This window comes from Pygoscelis adeliae, unplaced genomic scaffold (genome assembly GCF_000699105.1).
Source record: "Pygoscelis adeliae isolate BGI_AS28 unplaced genomic scaffold, ASM69910v1 Scaffold286, whole genome shotgun sequence".
In the NCBI taxonomy this organism is placed as follows: domain Eukaryota; kingdom Metazoa; phylum Chordata; class Aves; order Sphenisciformes; family Spheniscidae; genus Pygoscelis; species Pygoscelis adeliae.
In genome coordinates, this window is record NW_008825076.1 from 1,489,180 (window position 1) to 1,512,652 (window position 23,473).

General features: G+C 39.6%; 1 protein-coding gene across 1 annotated transcript in view; it reads right to left on the reverse strand.

Moving 5' to 3' along the window:
- The window catches only part of PREX1 (phosphatidylinositol-3,4,5-trisphosphate-dependent Rac exchange factor 1), a gene marked incomplete at its 5' end in the record, with an annotated part of 105,451 nt that overhangs the window by 16,488 nt on the left and 65,490 nt on the right, over nucleotides 1-23,473 (reverse strand). The window contains 11 exon segments of the mRNA XM_009326842.1: nucleotides 2,239-2,445; nucleotides 3,499-3,757; nucleotides 4,972-5,182; nucleotides 5,747-5,908; nucleotides 6,680-6,870; nucleotides 8,188-8,359; nucleotides 8,813-8,949; nucleotides 10,685-10,770; nucleotides 11,692-11,840; nucleotides 16,225-16,317; nucleotides 22,442-22,557. Coding sequence (XP_009325117.1) covers nucleotides 2,239-2,445; nucleotides 3,499-3,757; nucleotides 4,972-5,182; nucleotides 5,747-5,908; nucleotides 6,680-6,870; nucleotides 8,188-8,359; nucleotides 8,813-8,949; nucleotides 10,685-10,770; nucleotides 11,692-11,840; nucleotides 16,225-16,317; nucleotides 22,442-22,557 — 1,783 coding nt within the window.

The following is a 23,473-nucleotide window of genomic DNA, read 5'->3' on the forward strand; positions in this document are numbered from 1 at the left end:
TTACAGAAATCATTTAAACAAAACACTGTTCATAAATGGGATTCCTATTAACAATGAAAGAGATACAGCACATTTCAATAAAAAAGCTTCAGAGTAGATGTGCAGATATAAATCTAGCACAATAAATAGATGCCACAGATCTCAACACTGTGAGTGCTGGTTCTGTTTCTTTATTGACTTCATATCTGCTGTTCTTGGAGACGTTCAATATTCAACTGGACAAGACCCTGAGCAACCAATCTTGTTGGACCTGTTCTGAGCAAGAGATTGGACCATGTGGGCTCCAGAGACCCCTTCCAATGTAAAGGGGGTTCTGATGTTGTCAGATTCTGTCATTTCTGCATGAATGTAACATATCACTACTTGCACTAGTACAAAACCAACAGCAAGTAAAGAATCAGACCTGTAACGTGGAAGTTTCAAAGATGCGTCATTCATTCAGGTTACTCTAATCCTCCCAACTCACTATAAAGTCTCTTTACTCCTTCATATAGGCAAAGTCCTATGGCCCTACTATAAATGTAAAAATGGCCTATTAAGGATGTAAAATTGCAATGGTCAGACATGACTGCAACCTGTTGTTCCATTTCTTCTGAAGCTGAGTTTCCAAATGTTTCCTCCCAAGAAAGACAGATTTGGAGTGTGTGAGATTTCCTTTGGTAGCAAATATTCCTGGAGAAGCAGCAATCATGTCCCAAAAACAAGATTTTGAGACACCTGAATAAACATTTGCATTTGTGGTTTCAAAGGCCCATTAAAAATAAAAAACACAATATCCACTTCTGTGTCTCAGTGTTGTAGACTTCTGGGAAAATTGTTTGCAGAATTGAATGGAAATATTCCCTTACAATAGCGACTAAGACCAAACAATTTGCAAACTCTGCTGAGCTTCTGTAGTTTCCAACTATATGATATAGAAAGGGAAAGTCACACGAGACCTATTTATTTCATTTTATTCAATTTTCTAGAAGCGTTGGTATTTTGGCATTGTTATGAGAAAAGGTTTTTTGCTGTGTGTCTCCATGGTAGTAAATGTAATGAAATAACTGTAGCTAGTGAATACTTCACTAAGTGAATTCAGAATAATTGACTGACTGGAAAAAAACGTTATTTCAAATAATCAAACTTAGGAAAACTAGTTCTAACCTTTAAGAGGGTTAGGGCTGGGGTGGTATTTTCAAGGGACTAATGGAGTAAGTTATTTAATTCCTGTTTGTTTCTTTGGAAAAAAAACTACAGTGTTCACTTAGGGGATGCACAGCTGACACCACGACTGATGCTGGATGTAGTCTATCTGGAGAACCTCAACTGAGACTTCCAACAACTATCAAAAAGCCCATCAGGAGATCTTAAGATTGTTCTGAGAGTCAACAGATCAGCAAAAATCCAGTGTCCACTGAAGGTCTGTCAGGTCTGCTGGGTTTTGGTGCTTTCTACTACTGTACTGCTCATTGTGATGCGAGCAGCACAGTTCAGAACCAGGCAAACGTCAGCCCAGATAGAGAATTCTAGATGTCGTAGTTAAATAAAGCAAGTGCAGCAGCTTCTTATTTGATATGTAACTCTGTTCACATAGCCCCAAGAATAGAAGAATTCTTGGGAACACAAAAGCTCTGAGAAAACACTTGCAACAGGAATGAAGACATGCCTTGGGGAAATCTGGACCTCCACTCTGCCAGGAGGACTCACATGGCAATTCATCGCTACTCAACACAGAGCCACACAAAGAGTGGTTATCCTCATGGCACAGCAACAGATGCACACTTGTGTCAAGACTTACAATCTAGTACTCTTCGATTGCTTCCTTTTCATAGATGTTACTCCACAGACACTGTTCAGATTAAGATCACATGAAGTCCTTCTGGTGAACCATGGAGAAATGCACCATGTTCATGCACATGTACCACACTTCGGAAAATTTAGATTGATAGCTGGCCATTTTAGTCATGCAAGATGTACCTGCTGGTGTATGTGAATAGTCGATAATCTGCTCTAGAAAAGAATCCTGTTCTATCGATTTGTCATCTACTACTATAATATTGAGAGAAAATGAGACAGACAAAGATGAGGAGAAGAGCTGCAGGTACTACAGTATAATTTTAGCAAGAGTTCATGTGACAATTGTGTGGTTTGGGTAAAAAAACAAACAAGGTCCTCCTGCTTGTTGAATCCACACCTGGATTAGAGCTTCGAAACATTACATTAGTAAGGTAAAAGTGGCACAATCTTCAGACTAACCTGTACGAGTCTCTGAAACTCATTGTGTCATGTCCAGAGTCTTCCTGGTCCTCCTCAGAAACTTTGAAACAGACCTTCTTGATTCCACCATGCTCAGCTTTGTCAGGATCACTCTCCTCTGTTCCCAGGGAAGGTGGAGATGTCTCCTCAGTAGATGGTGGCTCACAGGCACCACCTTCCGTAGGCTCTGTTATGGTGGACAAAAGTCTGCAAAAGTAAAGCGCACAGCTCTCAGGGACTGGTGGGTAGTCTCACAAATGAGGTATAATGACTAAGGTTGGAATTCAGCTGTGTGAAATCAAAAGCAACCTTGCCACTATTTTACACAGACTACAGCTATGTAAAATTGCAAGCTCTGAAAGGGGTTCACTGAAATCCATGAATGACCTTCCCAAAAGGTCCTGTTTTCATGGGTACCCTACTTCCATACGGTACAGCTTAATCACTGTAACCATGGTGACCCGAAAGGGCTCTGTTTTTAATTTGCCAAAGTCCTCACTTTCTCCATCCAAGGCGCTGGGTTTCTCCTCTGGGGCAGTGCCTCAGCTCGCTGGCTCTACCCAGCAGCTACCGGCCTTTCTTAAATATGTTTGAGCCAAGGCTCCACCTGCTTTACGGTCAGTTGAAGTTTTGGTGTACGATGGGCTGTTCTTTTTTGTTACTGGGATTCCTGGAAGTGGCTGTGAACAGCTTAGGGCAGCTTATGGCCTCCTCCCACACAGATCACCCCTGCAGCCCCTGCTACCAAAATCCTGCCAGTTATGCACAATACACAGACGCACTACTCAAATCCTTCATTACTACTACTAGGAGACCCATGATGAGAAAGAGAAAAAGAAATAGACAAAAAGAGGAAAGGAAAACATAGGTGCCATAGAGAAAGCTGCCTGAAATCACAAGTTTTGCTTAGTCTGCCTTATGACAGACAAAACCTCAAGGGTAGGGACTCTGTCTATATGGAATTCCAAAACTGCTGTGGCACCAAATAGATTTTTATATTGGAATATACAGTAAGCAAAACAGTGACTGTTGAATTCGGGTAGCCTTTTAGGAGCAAAGGGCAATAATATATACATTGGTGTATCTGCACAGGAGTAGGTTTGGCACAACCAGCAAGGAGCTGTAATGGAAGTGCATGTGTGAATAGGTGAGTATAAGAGTATGACAGCTGGGGTCGACAGGCACAATGTGTTTTCTGAGGTTAATGCCTCCGTTTTATCAGAATTGCTCTCTGCAGTGCATACGGGATTCTTTACTCACTTGTTTATCTGAATGACATACTGCTTCATTTCCTTCACTGCAATGTCAAGTTTGTTAAAAAGGTGCAAGTATGAGTCCTGTATCTCCCGATCTTCCTGTTTCAGCAGAAAACCGAGTCCCCGTTCTTCCTGAATTGTTCCTCCATTCTGCTGGCCAAAGCTACCATCAAGATCTCCATCTTCTGGGGTCAGACATCTCCAGGATGGTGCAGCCATAGTGGTGATGCAATGTTGAGTATATGAGACTGGATTTAAGGTACCTACTAAAGATTGAAGGGTCTAGTTACTATGGCTCTCATGACTTTCCCCACTCCATCCCAATAATGATAGTTTAGGATGGGTGGAATTCTAACAGGAAAAAGTAAAATTTCATAGAGTTATTTTATATAATTACAATCTATGACAAAAACATTCTTTAAAAAAAAAAGAGAGAAGGTTTGGGTTTTTTTTCCTGGCATGCCAACTACATGTTTTGAATTTACTGCAGTCCAGAAACAGGTTAAATTATGGAAGGAAAGACAGCAAGTGTCCACACATATACTCATATAGACAACATGGATAGTATCTAAAAGCATTTGTTGAAATGTTAATGAATTCAGGTTCTCAGGAGTTGGTCTTTGTTATTATTCCAGCTTTGCAAACATTTGCACACACACACACATAAAAAAAAGAAACAGGATTATGTCCTTACAGAAGATAAATAAAATGCCTTTTCCTTTAAAAATGCTGACGTCTTGGTATGGTACTTTGCTAACCACCTCAGCTCGCATTAAAAATACTATGGAATTTTAATATCTTCAAGTGAGCAGGCCTTCTTTATTGACCTCATCTTGAATAGTCAATGCCATTCTTCAGAAGATTGGTTAGTCTACACTTCCCTGCGTCTCTTCCAAACATTCCTGCACTGACCTTCCCAAGACAATGAATCAGAAGCATATTAGGTGAGATCATGATGAGAAAATGTTGGAACTCAAATAATCAGGTTATAGGACAAATGCTATGTAGCAGCTATTTATCAGAAAATAGATCCCCTTGACAGAGTAGAGACTTTCAGCCCCAACGCATGGAATCTATTTAGTAATGACAAAAGAAAACAGCACTACAATCTGATTGACTCATATTTTCCTCCTGAATGTAGTCTTTCTTCACAGCACTAGCACTACTATTAGCCCCCATTCACTTTTCTTTTAGTCACCTCTACTAAGTGCAAACAATACTCCAGGACACTTAATTATCATGAGATGACCACACTGCTTAGCTAGTAAAAACATTTGACCTGAAGCTTCTCTATGCTTAAAGGCATTACTATTTTACAACACAAGGAAGCTGTCATTTTACTGTCAAATTTTAAGTAAGAAAAAAGGGTACCGGCAAGACTGTGTTTCTTTGGAACTTATTTTGACCCTGCTGAGCGGTGGAAAGGCACAACTTTTTATGCAGATAAAATCAGTACGATTTGAAAGTTAATTATCACCTTGTTCTGGATCAAGACCAATAATAGAAGGCTTCCGTCCAATGCGAATGCTGAACGACCTCCCAGCTGAGGTAGTGTTTTTGGGGTATGATACCTCCATGAGGTTAACATGGCAGTTGGTGGGGCAGAAATCCATGCTGTTGAGGGAATGTGGTTCCATGATGGCTTGTTTGAAGGCTGGGCTCACCTTTGTTTTCAATTCATCTGCAAACTGGGAGAAATAAAGCAAGCATGTGCTACTTCATTTGCAAAAAATTATGATGCAATACAGACAATCCTTTTCTCTTCCTGCCTATTCCTATTCCTATTCCAGAATCATATGATTTCTGCTGCAGCTGGAATAACACATTAAAAGAAAAGCTCATAAAACAACAAATGAAAGCAATTAGCTGTACCTTCCAGGACTCTCTTTTCAAACAGCTCAGGTAACTGTGCAAAAAAGCACACATAGTTTGTTTACACTATGATACACTATACTTACGTTCATGTTAAATCAGACACTGATCATTCCGTTGCCATTTATTCACTGATATGGTGGAAATGAACCTGCAATAATATGTTATAACCCACAGCTCTGACGAGCTGAAAGGAGTGATTTACAGATAAGGTCCTTTTTCCTCAAAATTTGCTATTTCAATAACTTGCAGAGCTGTTTTCATGCCTCTAGGACACCTACCTCTAAAGCAGTTCGGATTCTTTAATAAAGAATACTAAGACCCAGTTACCACAACAAAGTATTGTCTTCAGACTTCACCAATAACTAGTAGTGTTGTACCTCTTGGTAGTTTGTGAGCCTTCTGCTAATGCTTTCCAGCTTAGTGTCACAGATTTGCCGGAATTCATACTGGGGCATGGTGGCCACAGCACTGCTGAGGGATATGAGTCTTTTGCAATTCCTTATGAAGTGATTGTCCTCTGTAGCAAAGGCCTCTAAAATCTAAACAAAAAGACAGGATGTCAATGATATGAGACTTGACAGTGAGGAAAAATAGTTTTCTTCCACTGAATAAGTGGCAAAGCCCCCATGTTGTCATGATTGAATAAAGCTGCCCTCAGAACAAGTTGCCTTTATTACCGCCTGGGAATCACTATCGTGTCTAATCCCCAAAGTCATAGAACGTTCCTCAAAATTTTTTACAATAACTGAAATGGATCAAAATATCCACTGTGCACTGCCAAAGTTACCTGGTCTGGCATGCTTTCATAGGACATAACAATAAAGTTACTGGGATGTGACAGAAACATTTACTATTAGCTCAGTATTGTAATAGATGACCAAAATACTAAGTGCACTGCTGCTTTCCAACAGCAGCAGTTCTACTTGCTTCCTTTAGTGACTAATCCAGCCTATCAGATGGCAAAAAGCTGCTTGATTTTCTTCCAAGGTAAAGCAAATTCTTGCCTGAAAAGATTAATCTTGAGTATCAGCAAAGAGTATGTTACCAGACAGATAAAAGCGAGAATTCTACAGCTGAGGACTCCCCTCCCTCTACCTCAACAACTGAAATCCTGGAAGCATTTGCTGACTTGCTCATACCAAACGAGCTATTATAACTTGGTGCCTTCTAATGAAGAAAACTCCGCAGGGTTGAGAAGACCGTGTGCTACCTCATCCGAAGAGCTGAGCCAAGACACCAGAGAAATGCCTGTATTACTGGCTTCCCTGTTCTGTTTAGGAATGAAGCTGGCCATGTATGTTTTCTGGTACCTTTGCAGTGAGATTGAAGCAACCTTTTGGTTCCACAATTTTCTCCAGGACAAAGGATTTGATTCCTGCGCTGCTGACATATTCGTACACCACACCATGCTCCAGGTGGGTGTTATCCACAGTCAGGCTAATGAGAGGTGTTTCTTCACCAATGATCAGTGGAGAGCTGATGGTCTGTGGTGGTTTCTGGGCTGGAACCAAAATAAGTCATTAGAGGTGTTTGGCAGCACACACGAATACAGGCACGCATAGGGAAGAGAAACCTGTTGAGAGGTATTATTAAATACAAAGACACAACCTTTGGCTCAAGGAGTCTCTGAACCACGTACTGCTAGAGGCTGGGAGAATATTCAGAGGAATACATTTGCTGTTGGCCACTACTGGAGACAGTGATGGACCAGGTTTAGACAATCCACATGCTCCAATCCACACTCTGATGTTCTTCCATATGTGCATGCACACATCCATGCACAGGACACTACTTTTAGTTCTGTTCAGCATTCAGACACACAGACCCCAGCAGAAGCTTTCAAAGGGAAGTAAAGTATGTGAATCTCAGAGTCTTGTTTGTAATGACCCTCTGGAAGACTGCCACTTTTCTGTCCAATTTTGGGAAATGCTCCAGATGTATTTTCTGTGCAGTCATAAGACTGAGATGGCAGGGCAGGGGTGGGGTGAGGAGATAACATTTTTTTACACACAGCAATACTATTGTCACCAGAGAACAGACTTGTTAACAGTCAGATTGAGATTTGCCAAAGAATTGCTCACATGCCTCTACCAGGGCACGGCTCCAGCTGTTCCACTGTGGAGCTGCACTGTTTGACCATTAGATTACCAGGCTCACCAGACCTTAGATGGGATTCACACAGATGTACATCTCTTCCTGGAGAAGTTGCCAATGGCACTCAGAGAGTCCAGACTCAGTCCTTTGGATTGAATCTGGCTTCAGCATTCTCCCCTAACATCTACTTTTCCGAATAAGCTCTCAACATGAAGGTAAAGCAGTGTTTTTTATGAGTTACACTTTTCTAAGTTGGAGGAAATACACCCACGCCTTTTGCTGACACAGTGGTAACATGCTCTGCAAACTTGCTCCAGATCAAAGTAATTTAAAATCTTAATCTTTAATCTTAAATCACGGAAAACAGATTATTCTAGCTGGACTTACTTGCAGACCTTCCCTCTCCAGCTGATACTGCCCATAAATTCCTGGTTTGCAGGGGCTACCAAATGATTCTGAAAACGCTGAGCCTTTTCATTCCAGAAACTGGCCCTCTTGTAAAGATCAGAGAGTCACAGGAGTATGATTTCTCAATTTTTCTCAATTTTTTTTCTCCTGAATGAACTGCAGAGGTCTTCCTCTGGCAGACCTCATCCTATTATAAAGCTTTACTAAGACAAGAGATATTCTACAATAATAATTACACTTTATATTTCTACTGCAATTTTCCTTCCTGAAGCCCCTGAATCTTCCCTAGGTTTCTTTCCCCCATGAGAATCTTTACCTGATTCCTGTTGGCTATTTTGAAGGGGATCCAATTCTGCACCTCCTTCCAGTGAAGAGTCTTCTTTGCTGGAGCCAGGATGACTGCCATTCAGATATGCAGTGGGCACTGCTTGCTGAACTCTGTCCTCCTCAGCATCTTCATGTGTTCTGTAGACCCACTGGTACAATCCCTTTCAAGAGATACAGGCTTCAGCTATGACCTCGGTAAAAATGCCCGATCTCTATATGTTTGGACTACAAAGGTGAATCTAGCTAACAATTTTATATCTTCTAAGTTGGCTGAAATATCAACATTCCCCCAGCTTTCCTCTGAACTTCAGAGAATATAAAATCTAGATCAATATCTGGGTGAACTTCTAATTTTAGCAATAGTTAATAATATTTAGTACTGCATGCAGTGTATGAATTGGCACACATCTTATTTGTAGATGTTCTGCAACTATAGGCAACTGTAATTAGCTCCCTCAGTTATACTAGGACCTTGGCATGGGAGTAAATTAAGTCAAGAGAGACATGTATAAGTTGTTTTTTTGAATATTTAGTGAGCATAAAAGCACAGAAGAAGGGGAGGACAGAAGGAGGGCAGGAATTAATGTACTTCATCTGAAGTTTTGTATTCATACCAGTGCTTCCTGTTGTCTGGTCCTGTAGGCTGTAAAGTGCTCCAGAACTTCCATGTAATTTCCATGTGTTGCATTATTCCCATTAACTTTCAAAATACACTGCCCTGGATGAAGGCCCACAGCTGCAGCCTCAGAGCCTGAAAAATCAACAGGAGAGGAGTTAGACAGTAAAGCCACCTGACTATGGAAGAGAAAACTGGAAAGTTTGCAAAGGGTTTCTGGTTAAGAAGAGTTAAGAAGAAAAAGCTAGTTGAATGCTGTCATGCTTTTGCTACTAAGTATTCTGAGAGCTTTGTTGTATAAGGAAAACATCATGCATCTATCCTTCACATTTTCAGTGGTGCTGGGAAAAACAGAGACCTCCTAGACCTAAATGCATTCATGCTAGAAACTGAAATTCCTCTGGGAAATCATTTGGGGTTCTTATATGGCTCTTCTAGCCTTACGATTACATTAGCTGAGGTCTTGCTTAAATGTGAAGTTATATTTGTTTCAGCTTGTTGCACTTGAAAGACACAGAACACTTGCATGTTATGCAATTTGCCATGGTCTAAGAAAAAGGCGATGATGTACTTAAGTCTAGAGTGCAATGACCAACTTCAATGGATGTATTCCAGATTCACGTGAACAAGACTCAGAGCCAAATCCAGCTCCTAGAAATCTACAATTAAGGTGATTAACTTTTTTAAGGCACCATCACTTAAAATTCATGCAGTTATATTCCAAATGCAATTTGTCCTTTGCTAGCAAAATCCTGAAAAAGGAGAGTCTTTCTAGCTGGCACTTCCAGTTTGCACTCTTCAGACTGTTAAAAAGTGGTTATAGGTGCTGTTATGAAAGAGTGCAATAAACGTGTCTCCCTGAGAACGTCGTTTGTTGCATTTGCGTGCTACCTGTTGTCTGTATACTAACTGCACATCTTTGGATATATATATTTGTTCTGAAGGAAGGAAGTGGTACGTGTCTGAAAGGTCGTATTTTCTGCATCTGCTCAAAATAAAGGTTAGAGCTGTTCTTTATTTGCAGCTCATTTCACATTTCAGTTACGGAAGTAGTAAATATCTCTGTCAAACTGTGTTTTCCCCTTTTAAAAAGAACAAGGACAGCAGTTCACCTCTATCTTATATTGGTAATTTATAGCAGTATAAGCCAATGTAAAAGGAGAAGTAGTCTTCAAGTCTTATACCATATTTTGTGATGTCCATTAAGAAACACGATCTCTCTACCAACCTGCTGATCCCACAGCACATTCACAACTGCAGTGATCCAAACTGTGGCTGACCACAGGCAAAAACACCGAGGAAGCAACAGGCAGCATTACACCTCAACTTTTTCTCAGCCACCTCAGTTTTAAATTTTTATTCCCTGTGGCTGTAAAGCTGTATCTTAGTACTCTTAGAAGAAACAAGGTTAGGATCACTATGAAAGCGCATTTCTAGCTTGCAAGAGCTCAAGTGACATGCTTTCTGAAGAGTCTTTCCACAGTACTGTGGATTGCAGTATCACCAAGTTTCTTCTACTGTAGAATTAAGGTATTCCTTGTTTTGTGTTGACGGGATTAGTGACCCAACACTCAGTTCATAATAATGATACCATTTTCTTAGGCTCTCTTTAGATTATAAGCACTTTGAGGCAGGAACTATCTCGTTGTTCTATGGTTTTATATATGAGCGCGGTCCTTCTCTATGACAGGGGTTCCTAGTCATTATGGTTATTAAAATAAGTTGTCAGAACTTGTTTAGAACAAGTTTGACAATGAAACCTGGATCCTTCTTGATTGAGATATATACACACGCGCACACACACTTTATATACACATGTATATATTTAGCTGTACTCCAAGCTTAACTATACCCCAGCCTTTCTACTTACCTCTTCCTACTGCATGAACATATGGTGGTGCTGCTCCCCGTATCTGAAAGCAAAGTGCTTCAGGACAATCTGGGATTTTAATAATCCTGCAGGTAAATCAAGGAGAAGAGAAAGCAGCATTTTAAGTTAGGCTGCCAGAACTCTGGGCAGTTCTAACAGCATCTTTCCCTGGCATTCACAACGGTGTTTTCGATTAAAGAAAGCACCCACGTAGTTTACAAATAAATAACAAATAAATAGGCCTGAAGAAATCATCCACTCCACCTTCGTTCTCCAAGGCAGATGAGAGATTCTTTTTGTTAATTAAAATTTGGCACTTCCAAATTTATTACATCTTTAAGTGAATAACACATGACAGAAACTTTTTATGGTATTTTTATTCCCTTTCACTTCTAGGCAAACTTCAGTGCAGCTCTGCTGACTTATACCAGCTGAGGATCTTTTCCATTAAAAAAAGAAATAGACTGGACAAGACATCCTGGACTAGACTTTAGTATCAAGTGCTCATTGAGACGTTCAATTCTATGGCAAATTCTGGGATTATAGAATCTAATAATGCACAAGACATTAACAGGGCCAAGCCTCATTATAAGACGCAATAATGGACTGAAAAACTGTTAAGGGCTGATGTTGTTAGAGTCATCCAAAAATAAGCCAAGCTTTAATGGGGTGGAAATTGCTTTCCTTTGGACGTGTATTTATCTGAGAAGCTTCACACCTGAGACAGAATGACAATCCTTGTGATTCAGTTCTGTTTGTGCACAAGGAAGCCAAAAGTTAACTGCAGTATAAAGAGAACATATCCTAACTTGTTCTAAAAGCACAAGGTTCATCACTGAAAACAACCTGTGACTCTGGTATCTTTTTCATTTATGTTATTTGTTTTCCTATTGAACAGCTTCTGCATAGCAAAGTGTTTACAGAGTTTTCACTACAAATTGTAGAAAAAATATTTAGTAATTGCCATTTCTAGATAATCTTCTCTGTCTGCCCATCTTGGCACTTACTCTTTTGATTTGGTAGCTACCAGAAGCCTAAGTGGCCTTCGTGAGCAGAAGGACTGGTTTAAGATGGTTTCCACTTCTGAAAACGGGCGTAGGAATATTAAGTCCTCATTGATGGAATAGATTTTTCTTCCCGTCTGCAGGCCAGCCATCTGCGAACGAAACAAACACCGCAGAAAACTTTGGATCATTGGCAGCATCTCTGAAAGTTCAGGCTCCAAGTTCAACCGTTCTCTACTTAGAGACGTTCCTAGGATTATTGTCATATGGAATACTGTATACACAGTGTTGGTTCATCAAATCATTTGTCAGTCACCCTTAAAGTTGTCTGCATTTAGAGAAAACAAAGAGATTTCACCAATATCTGTATAAATACGCCACGTTACTTTGCAACAGATATATCTTCGTACTTTTCTGCTACAATTTTTTTAATAGGGGACTACTGAAAAAGGAGACTATGTTAAAAAAAGGGGACTAAAATATAGGGGACTGTAATAGACTGGCTGCCATATCCAGTGCGATACAGAAGTGTGACTCCTCACAACTTACAGCTCAGGCACAGGGAGCCAAAAACATGGTTTTCAACTACTAGCCATGCAAAACCAGTCTATACCCAGTCACATAAGTAAATGTAACCTGTTTTTAAGTGGTGGTAAAAACCTGTCTCTGCTTTAAGTGAACTACTGGCTCTTCATCAGCCTAAAAAGCCACAAGATTTTAATTCCTAGTTTTTGCACTTAACTTTAGTTATTTGGTCGTGGTCACACAGGAATTCAGAGACAGATCGAGATCCCTTGATGACAGAATCGAGATCCCTTATTCTGCCCACTGGACAATAGCTCTAAACATACCTCTTGATGATCTATACCAGTTAAAATGTGACATAGCAGCACTTAAACTAGGTGTTAGGATATCAAGGAAATATAAAATTCCCTTTAATGGAGTAAAAAAGAAAAAAATATGTATTATTAACCCTTCCCAGGTTAGAGTTACTTCCTGTCACTTCAAGATCCAGCAGTTGGGCTTTCTTCTAAATGTGACAAACTCTTTTTCTATTCTGCCTGGAATCCATTGACAAATTTCTTGACTTGGAAAAAGGAGGTCTAAGCAGTACTACTCCCACATATGAAATCTGACCTGTTGCAAAAATGAATCTGGAAATGTAGGACTGGAAAACCCTGCTGACTATGTCTATGCATGGCTTCACTTTTCTTAAATATGTTTTGTGGTCTGAAAGTCAGAGATCAGTTTACCTACAAAAGCTTGTACTTTTTTTCTCAAATCAAAGCTATTAAAAGGAAAAACTACAAAGTGCTCTCCTTGATTTAATTCTCAAGCTCTCATCAGTTGACAACATCCTCTTGTGTACCTGGAAATAACATTTTTCAACTTTCTTTTTTTTGTAAATAATCTCTAAAATGGATAATAGGGATAAATAGCAATAGAGATTTTAACTTAAGATAGAATTTGACAAACTTTGGTTTATAATTCAATTGAAATGTTTCCGCTATTTGCATTTACTGATACTGATGAGTTTATTATAAAGTAAAAATTATTACATAAATTTCTAAAGTCATCATGTTTTAGGCCTAATTTTCTCAAAGTAGCTCATGCACTTAATGTATGTGCACTTAGCTAAACTCTTTGCATACCTGCAATCATTCTACCTGTGGATGACCTCTTTATATGCCTAAATTACTGCTTGTGCATACGGGACACAGACCTGCACACATAATCATAGCAAATCCATGAACGTATGAGGTACAAAGTCGCATATTAAACCCTACAAACTAGCAGCTTTCAAATAAAAATCTGCTACTCTACTGGGATATAACTAACCAGGCTAAGGAAGATTAGACAGCAGGTATCTTTAAGAGTAAAGACCTACAGTGTCACAGAGCTTCTGAATAACGGATGCTCCTTATGACGACAGCTCAATGCAGTTGTCTGGATCCGGGCCATTGTTTTTTCTGAAATGCCAGCAGCCTGCTATTTGCTGTTCATCTGCATGGCCATTGGCCAACTGGCTGCTTGTTGAACACGCTCTGTTCAAACACTAGACAGCTGCTTGTCAGTTGGCTGTTCAGAGTAAGACAGCAACCACACCTCCCAAAAGGATAATTTTTTTCATTGTTGCTTCCTTCTGATAGAGTATCATTCATAAACCAGCTCCAGGATTAAAACTTGTGGGAATAAGCCCAGCTACAATTAACCTGCAGGTGAGCTGGGTTTGAAAGGAAGATAAGGTACAAACTGAGGAGACATTGACTTTCTGAATGTCTTTCTGATGACACATGAACTTGGAACAGGCATGGGATGTGCCACAGTCCACATCAACCAACCACTGCTATATGATTTGTTGTGACCCTCCGTCTAGGTGAGCTGAGCAAGCGTTAGTAGTCACAGGCAGCTGCTGCCAGGAGCATGGGGGGACAATTCCCACAGGCGAGGGTCCCAACCTGAGAGCTGCCCATCATTCAGGATCAGGAGAGAAAGTGCATGAGCAGTGCCCGCTAGGGCACTATTCTACCTAAGGGCCAAAACTGAGAAGCTGAACACAGATGTCAGGCGAAGAGTTCCCAAACTGCAGTTCAGGTACCCTATCAGTACAGGAATTTGGTGTTCCAGTAATTCTTTTAACAACTTTCAAACACAGTTTGGGAACTGCTTCTGGCATAGGCAAATCTAACAGCTCACAAAACAGTCTCTAAAAAATCTTGAGAAGAGAAAAGGCACTAATAATAGAAAGAACAATGCTTGGCAACTCTTGATTTTGGATAAAAACCCCAAAGACCCTTGTTGCACATGCATGAAGTTCAATGCTGTGTGCCACCACAACCTGTCCATAAGAATTTTTTTCCAGGTATGCTAGGAAAAAGAGATCACAATCCCAAACTCAAACAGATTGTGTTAATCTTTAATAAATCCATGCAAGTAATAGATTTGTTCCCACTTAGTTGGTGAACCTGGAATCTTACTCTGGCCTGAAGTCTGACAGTCCTAATGAATGCAATACACTGTGATAGGCATTGTGAAGCAAAGCTGCATGTCTTAATTTTTATCCCCAAAGAGTGTGACAGCAGGCGTAGGGTCTCTAAATGGCCTACAGCTGCTGAGCCACACAGAACTACATGCTGGATATCTTTCTAGTATCACAAAGCAATTAAAAAAGCCCAAGAATGTAATGAAATGCATTACTGTCGGACCTCGGGTCTTTCCAGAATAAGCTGACAGCCCTCTGGTTCAGAGAGATGCAGATTTAGTTCTTTTCTGGAGCAATATTTTAAGATCAAGTTGAAAAGACAGGCTTATGGTCACAGATAGTTTGTCTTGGAAGATCAAGAAAAAGATTCCTTAGAAAACTGTGTGCTTCTGTTGTCTTAAAACACAACAGATTTGCAGGATATTCCACAGGCATCCAGCCAAAGAAAGAGCAGAAGGATTATCTGTCAGGCAATGGTTTACAGCAGAGGTTTAGAGTAATAAAATTTTTGGCCCATCTATGTTGATTTGGAGCATGAGGTAGAACATAGGATTGGTTTCTTTGGTGACCAGAAAACAAACGAGAATCAGGAATACTCAAATAATTTAATTCTAATATTAAACCAGTTCAGAATTCCTTCCCGTTTGACACTCTCAACTTGCTAAAATCAGTCTGTCCACTTCAGCTGTTTGCATTGGGCGAGTCATCCAGGAGTTATCTGGAGCCTAAAGCAGTGACCAACAAATGAATGTGGACATTAAAAAATTCTGTAATGGTTGTCCTGGACTTTTAATTAGAAGTATTGTCTGTGTGCTGCCACAATTTACTGTGAAACCCTGGACAAGCCATTTAGTCCTCTCTTATCTTCATAGGTGCTAAAAGGCACCTAAATAGCTTTTAAAAAATAGACTTTCAGCCTGTCTGTGCCTTATTTCTGTAAATGGAGGATCACATTGTGTTATCCACTCAAGGGTTCTGTATGGATAAACAAATGATTATGAAATACTCAGATCCTACGACATTTGGGCCATCTATGTGCCTCAAAGAAACAAAGCAATATATATATATAATAATATATATAATATATATTTTAATATAATATAATAATATGTATATATTCTGTAGAGCTCTTAAAAAATACCAAGGAGAGAAATGAGTGCATGCTTTTTAAGGAAAAAATACAAATCTAAAAATATAGCTTTCACTCAAATAAACCTGTTTCTCATTGAACATCTTTGCTATCCCAAAACAATGTTACTTTTCCTCCCTCCTCAAATTTAAGTTGCTAATGAACCTGAGGTACGCTATCATCACACAGAGATACTGCTGTCCTATCACTTATCAAAAATATTCAGCAAGTCACCCAAACATGCCAAAACATTTAGCAATTTACAGAAACAATTTATTACCACAAGAATTGTAGAACACACCCAATTTTCTATTAGCTGCCTTTAAAATGAAACAGACCTTAAAAGGATGGTTTTGTACCTTTTCAAAGCATTGAAATATTCTTAGGTACCAAACCCAAAATATTTATGAATGTCAGGTCGTACCTCTGCAGAAGACCCTCGTCGAACTGACTTCACCACGATTGCTTTGTTCTTTTCTTCCATGTCAAATCCATAGTCATCCTCTTCCGGTAAAATCTTAAAAAGAGCATAAGGTAATGCTTCATAAATATTGAGTCAGCTGAAAAGCTGAAGGATGGAGATGAGAAATTGGACTTTTCATTGCAAGCCACGATTGACATAGACTTGGAGATCTTAAGGCTGAAAGGGAATATTAGGTCATTTGGTCTGATCTCCTACATAACATAAGCCATAAAATTTAATCTAGTTATTTCTGCATTGACCCCTTACTACACTAAAGCAGAATTTCCAGAGAGTTATCCAGTTATGATCTGCAGTCTTTAAGAAGTGAAGAATCTATTCCTGCCCTTGAGAGCTTGTTCCAATGGTTAATCAACTCTTCTGTTAGAAACTGCATTTGGTTTTAACTTCTAGCCCTTCATTCTTCATTAGATCTTTCACTTTTAGGTTACGGAATTCATCAATATTCAGTATTTGCCACTGGTGAATGTACTTACAGATCAAACTGTAGTCATTTATTTATTTTTTAAAAAACATCCCACATACCCAATAATGAACAATCTATGAGTCCTTAGCTATCGTTTTCAGATAAATTGGGGATCTCAGGCTTATTTCTTATAGATAGATAATACTACACACTACATAAATTACATCATAATAGTTGGTCTGCTGGCTAAAATTCTGGATGACCAGTGACAGAACAATTTCTGACATCTGTAGGTCCTTCCTCTAGCGAACAGGCACATAAGCTTTGTGTTAGGGAAAAAAATACAAGACTCATGTCATGTTCAGTTTGCACCTTTTATGGTTGACAGAAGACTTGGTAGTTCTTGCTCCTGAGAATCTACTTCCTCTTATTTGCACTGAGGTCACACAGACCTGCCTTATAAATATTTTTTAAAATCATATCAATCATGGCAAATATAGGTTTCACTCATCCTTTTCTAGTGGCTTATTAGCAATGAAAAAAAAGCTTAACAACTCACTTCCCATTTTAAAAAAATAAAGCAAGCCTCAACACTGGTAAATGGACAAGTGGAAATTCTACCAGATAAACATCTTGCATTTGAGCAAACACTGCACATTTAAGAACCATCTGATAAATTAGAATTGAGTTAAAAGGAAAAATAAAGCTATCTATAATCTAGCATGCCACTGGGAAAAAAAAATTACTGAGAATTATTTCCTTGATTCTGATGATTCCTGCACTTTTTAAAAATACTCTCCTTTTTCTATTGAAGTCAATGTCGTCAGCATATAAGCTTTATCCTTTTACAGGAATTCCCCTTAGAAAAAAATTAAAGACATAGAATCATCCTTTCCTGCAGGAGCCATACAGCCATGTTACAATAATGCATGACATAATATATCTGCAGGGAAAAAATCCTCATCGGATGATGTTCAGATGAAATGATGGACAGGCAACTAAAAACACTGAAAGGTAAGCCTGCCATTCTTGGATATTTCTAACAAAATATTTTCAGAAGCAATGCTATTTATGCAAGTTTAATAAAAGGACAGCTTAGAAAATTGGGTATATCACTGGTTCGATTTTTAGTGTTGCAAATGTAATGAGTTTCAGCCCAACACAATATTTACTTTTATCACTTCACATTTGGGATTAAATAGAAAATTTCTAGGATAGCTCTCCCATCCAATTCTCATTATACATTTGAAGGGACTGTTCAGTTTCTTTTGTTGGATTTTGAAAGCATATGTGAAAAGATATTTAAAAATTTGGAGGCTTTGATTCGCCAAACTTAAGAAGCCAGCAGCTACGCGAACTTACATGATCTCTTGGGTGCAGCTACCATTACTATGCATGAAGATCTTTTATAAGCTATCATTTTTAATAACCTACCTTTCTCTGTTCATTAGTACTGCAAAAATGTATTGTTTGAAAGCAAAGAACCAAAATACTTTTAAGAAACCCCAAGCGCATCAACATTAGGAACTTTATCACCATGTTGTAAAGAAAGAAATCTCACATTATGTATACTGACACTCCTGTACTGGGGACATTCTCTTATGAAAAGGCAGACTATGGATAATATTCAATATGCGATACTTGGAGAAGGCTATGATTCATTCTTCATTATAAAGTAGTAATACCTTGCAATTCCACAGCTGAACACCATTCATCCCTAAGGAGTCCAAAGCAATTAACTAACTTGCCATCTACAAGAATTATTTCTGTTCCCCTGAAATCCAATCAGGTTTTTGAACGTAAGGCAGCCGCTGTTTAATCTTGAAAGACAACCACGTTAAAAAATGAGACTATATGAGAAATAAACATGTTTAATCAAAACCAGAGGGCAAATGTAGTCGGAACATAACCAAAGAGAATTTTGGCAGAGATTGGGGCGCGAAGAGTGGGGAGAAGAAAAACTATGCAAAGAATGGTCTGTTACACCTGTACCTGTCACATTCATGAAGCATTTTTGGCATGTGGGTCATGATGCTCGTGTAGTACCTCTCCATTTCTCTCCCTTCCTGTACAAGGAGGATTATGGAGTCAGAAAACGCTTGTGGCATGGGGATGCTCAGAGTCTATGAAGGGAGATTTGACAGATTTCCAGGAGAATGAAGACGACAGAGATGTGAAGCAGCTTGATGCTCAGCTATGCAGTAGCTTCCAGCATTCCATCAGGCTAATGTCATGAGAGCATGACTTTAATGTACAGGGTATAGTGTCTGGTTTACCCACCACATTTGCTGATCCCTCAAACTGCATACACACGAAGGGCCTTGGGTTGGGCACTAAGATTCCCCCCAGTGAAGGAGGTGAAGGAACTGGATCCATTTCACTCTTGGCAGCCTCCCCAGGCTGCTCCTACTGTTCATGCAGAAGCAGGAACTCTCAGCCTAAACTCCTGGGGACATCAGCAGCAGACGAGGCAGCACAGGCAGATCAACCACCATTTCCTAAACTAGGGTCCACCCAAACTATTCTATGATTCTATGCACATCCTTCTCTCACAGCCTTCCCTACAGCTCTCCAGTATAAACTCTTCTCTGTTGGACACACTTGAACAGTCTGACTTGGTTAAGGATTTCTTAAGGAGCAGTGACTTATCAGATAATGTCAAGTCTGAATGCTTCACAAAACTGATGAGGTTTCTGTGGTCCTCAGCAGCATTCATTTGAAGAGAGCTATTTTCCTGCCACCTCATCTCCGAGGTAGTTCCAGTCTCCCCAGCCTTTCAAAAGTTCCAAGCTCTGGGGCACTAAAGCAAAATTTGAAAAGACAAAGTTTCTTTCCAATGAGAAGCTCCAGAATCTAAGCCACCCCTACTGCTTTTATATTTAAAGGTGTGTTTTGCCACATTAGCAAAATAGGCTTAATATATACAAAATGACTCAGAGTTTCTTCTGGTTTGTGAGCTTTGAAATTGAGCACTGAAACTGAACCGTTCATTCTGAACAGTGAAAGATTTACAGCCTAAAGGATGTTTTTCACTTCAGAGTTCACTGTAATTTTTAGTATCCAAAATCCACTCAAAGCCCTTATCTGGCCACATACACCTGGACGACGGATGCCTCCTGTTACTGACTTGCCAGCCTGTCTCCTTGGGAGATCAGAAATCCCTACAGGATGGGCTTTCATTAGTGGCTCTCTTCCCAGGGGTGTTTTAAATCAATGATCTGAATTCTCAAGCTACAATAGACTGTGGTACACTAGTATAATGAAGAACAAAGGGAAATCTCTTTTTTGCTCTCTCTCTGCTGAAAATTTGCAGAATTAGGTCATTTTGTATTACCACAACACACAAAAATAATTCTCCTGGAATGATCAAAGATGGAAAAGATTTTTATCAAGGACCAAGTATGGCTTTATTTGAGTAATACAAATTACTATTATTTATTCATAGTTAGAACAGGAGAAATATGTTCTATAGTTTTATAAAAATTTTAAGGTGAATGCTATGTTTATTGGATTGGCTGGTTTAAAATGGAGAAGACGTGAACTCAAATGATAATACTACCTATTACCTAAAAACTTGGTATCTGAAGTGCTGAATTATAAGGACACTTTCATTTTCAAAGCTGATTCTAGATGTAACAGCAGTAGCAAAGCCCTGTGGATAGATGAGATTTAGCATCCTAATTTCCAGATGGTAAACTGACGCATGGAGTGACTTAAGGTCTTGCTCAGGCCACACAGTGAGTTCATGTGAGAAGTTAAATTAAAACCCAGGTAGCCCTGACTTCTGTACTCAAACCACTGGCTTTCATCAAATATGCTACAGTACTCAGGCCCCTGCAGGAGCTGAATTCCAGGACATGCCACAACCCTGGCTGTGAACTGCAGTGAGACACGGCAACTACTCTCTCCTGCAACTACCGCAACACACTACTGAAAGTAAGAAATAGGGGATACCGTGGGGGAATGTAGGAGATATCACAGGTCTGGAAAGTTGATGAGGTTTAGACTTACAGTCCAGATCTCCAATCCAGCACAACAGTTTTGAGAATGCTACATAGAACGTACACAGGCATCATCTTCAGAAATCACTGGAAATGCTTTTCTGTTGAGATGAGGTAAGTGATACACCGGAGTCTTCTGGGGACTCTAGCATTGTGTGTGCGTTAAACCTCTTAGGCCACTTTGATGGAGGCCCATCTCTACAGGCAACTACCCTTGTCTGATACTCAGCTCCAGGCTACCGGCTTTAATTTGTGTTGTGGCTGGCTTGGGCTAACAAGTAGAGGTGCTGATCACAAGTTAACGGCACACTGCAGTAACCAAGTCACAATGCTTGGAGTCAATCCAAAATCTAAATTCTCTTCAACTATGCAAAGAATGTTGTATATTTTTTCAGTTTCTCAAGATTTATGTCCTTCTATGAGAAACAATTGCACAAATAAATGAGTATTAAATTTTGTTTGAAGTGCATTTTTTCAGACTGAAAGCACTTTTTTCCTTGGCATTTCTAATGATGTATTTGCCAAAGCTTCTGTTGTTTTCTGTTTTCAGGGGCAAGCTCTCCAGTGGTAGAGCAAACTTAGATGAAGGGGGTGAGGGAAGCTGTCCATTAAACAGCTAGGATTTCATGGCAGTAGAAAAGCATGCTTCAAAAGCCAGTGCTGAGGAAATTCCATTAAATTTCCTATGGTGGGATCGGGTGATGGGAAGGATCAATGCCCTATCATGAGTGTAAAGAGGCAAGTAGTGATGTTCCACAGACAGCAAAGCCTCAGGATTCCAGCTGCTCACAATTGTTAAACACAGAGTAACACAGAAGTCAGGCACAAATGTGTTTGTGGAGAAGTGTAATGCATTTACTGTACTGCTATTTGTGGGATCTTCTTTACAAACATTCAGGGGACTGCTAATTTATTTGTGAAAACAAGGGCAACTCATAACTTTAGCATGACTACTACTCATTTGACAAAAATCTGTGCCCTCTAAGTAGGAGATTTCTTATTCAGCACTTATTCATTGCTGTTCATTTCAGATTGTTTACTTTTTGAGATGGGACTGCATTTTGACAGAGGCTAATTTCAGATCTACACTAATACCAATAGTAAAATTATCCCTGTTGCAAATATTTCAGTTACCAAATTATGGAGTGACTGGAAGGACCAATTAGGGATTACAATTAACCACTAGTAAATAGTCCATGTGCAAGGTTTGCTTGTTTGTTCTGTCTCTTTAGTGAATACTAATAAATGACTATTACATTAACGGAAAACAGAATCAAAGAACTTTAAATCCCTCATTTCACAGCTAACATATTGCCGTTGTGAGTTTTGGCATTTTAACAGAAGTGCCTTGAACTCACAGAAAAAAAGTGGGAGAGACATACTAGTCAATCTGTTTCCTCAAACTGTCTTGTCTTGATAAGGTGGAAAATTAAAAATACCTGAACAATGGCAGTTCCCACCAACTTACATGAAACTGATCTCTGAGTGCTTTGCAAATCACAATTAAAAAAGCCCACAAAGTGTACCACCTTTTAACTGCTTCCCTTTATCCAACAACTCTCTGTGAGGATAATCATACTAACCTGACACTCTAGCCTCTGGCACTGGATGCATAGAGGAATAATTTTGAGGGACCATGGTGCTTTAAATATTACTTCTGGACATTCAGACAAACACAGATTGGTCTCCTGGGAGACAAGACAACAGTGAGACAGTGAAGTTTGTGTGAACCACAGGAAGAATTTTCCCATACAATGGACCTCTGGATCTTTTCCAGCAATTCTACTTTTCTAGTTTCTGACCCAAGTTTTTCTCCTGCTCCTGCATTCTGCCAGTGTTCAAAGGAAGAAAAAGATGGGCCTGGAGCCACTGGCAGTAAACAAGGATCTCAGAACAAAGAGTTCGCACCAATCCGACTACCAAGTCCAAACAGCATTAGAATAATCCCAGTACAGTAAGGACTGTGATGGCATTTAGTGAGGTGGGAATCTGGAGATAACAGTAATGTTGCAAAAGCATGAACATAAAGAACAGTATTTTTTGGTTAATGGTTTCCATAAACAAAGTAAAGCTGATACTTGATCCACTAATGCAGGGCATATTCATATCACTTAGACAATGATCTCCTGAAATAGATATGTTCTTATCAGTCTTTTAACTTGCATCTGAATCTACCTCACATATAAGGGTGTTTAAACTGTGTTTAAACTTGATGGCAGACCTCTCCCAAGATAGTAGTGCCCATTACTTTCTCCTCTACCACACCAGCACTGTGGCGCCTGCTCAGTGAACTCAAGAAACATATGATGCTTGCTAAGACAACATCTCCAGCTCCCAGCTCACTTCCAGACTCTTTCAAGGGCTTCTTGGGAATAGAAAGTGATTGGGCTCTGAACTGGATAAAATGGTCGTATGTGAGTCTCCTCTTTTCTTGAGACCTATCAGAAATAGGCAGGAACTCACTTGCATTTGCACATGTGTGTGTGAGCTGTGAATCCAAAGCTCCCAGGTAGTGCAGGATGGTCACATGCTAGAGAAAGGACCCTGCAACTTACAGATTTCCCTTGCTACGAGTAAGCTATACGGTCTGCCCAGCTAGAAAAGTCAGAGCTACAGAAGTTGGAGCTCTACAGCAAAGTAGCTCAAGAATTAGTATTTATGCAGTGAAGAAAAGTCTAGCTACAGGTGCAATTCCCCATTTCAATTCTACTCTATTACAATTTTCTTTCTCATTCTCCTCTAGTATAAAACAATACCAGTTTCACAGAAACGTCAAGGTTTACCT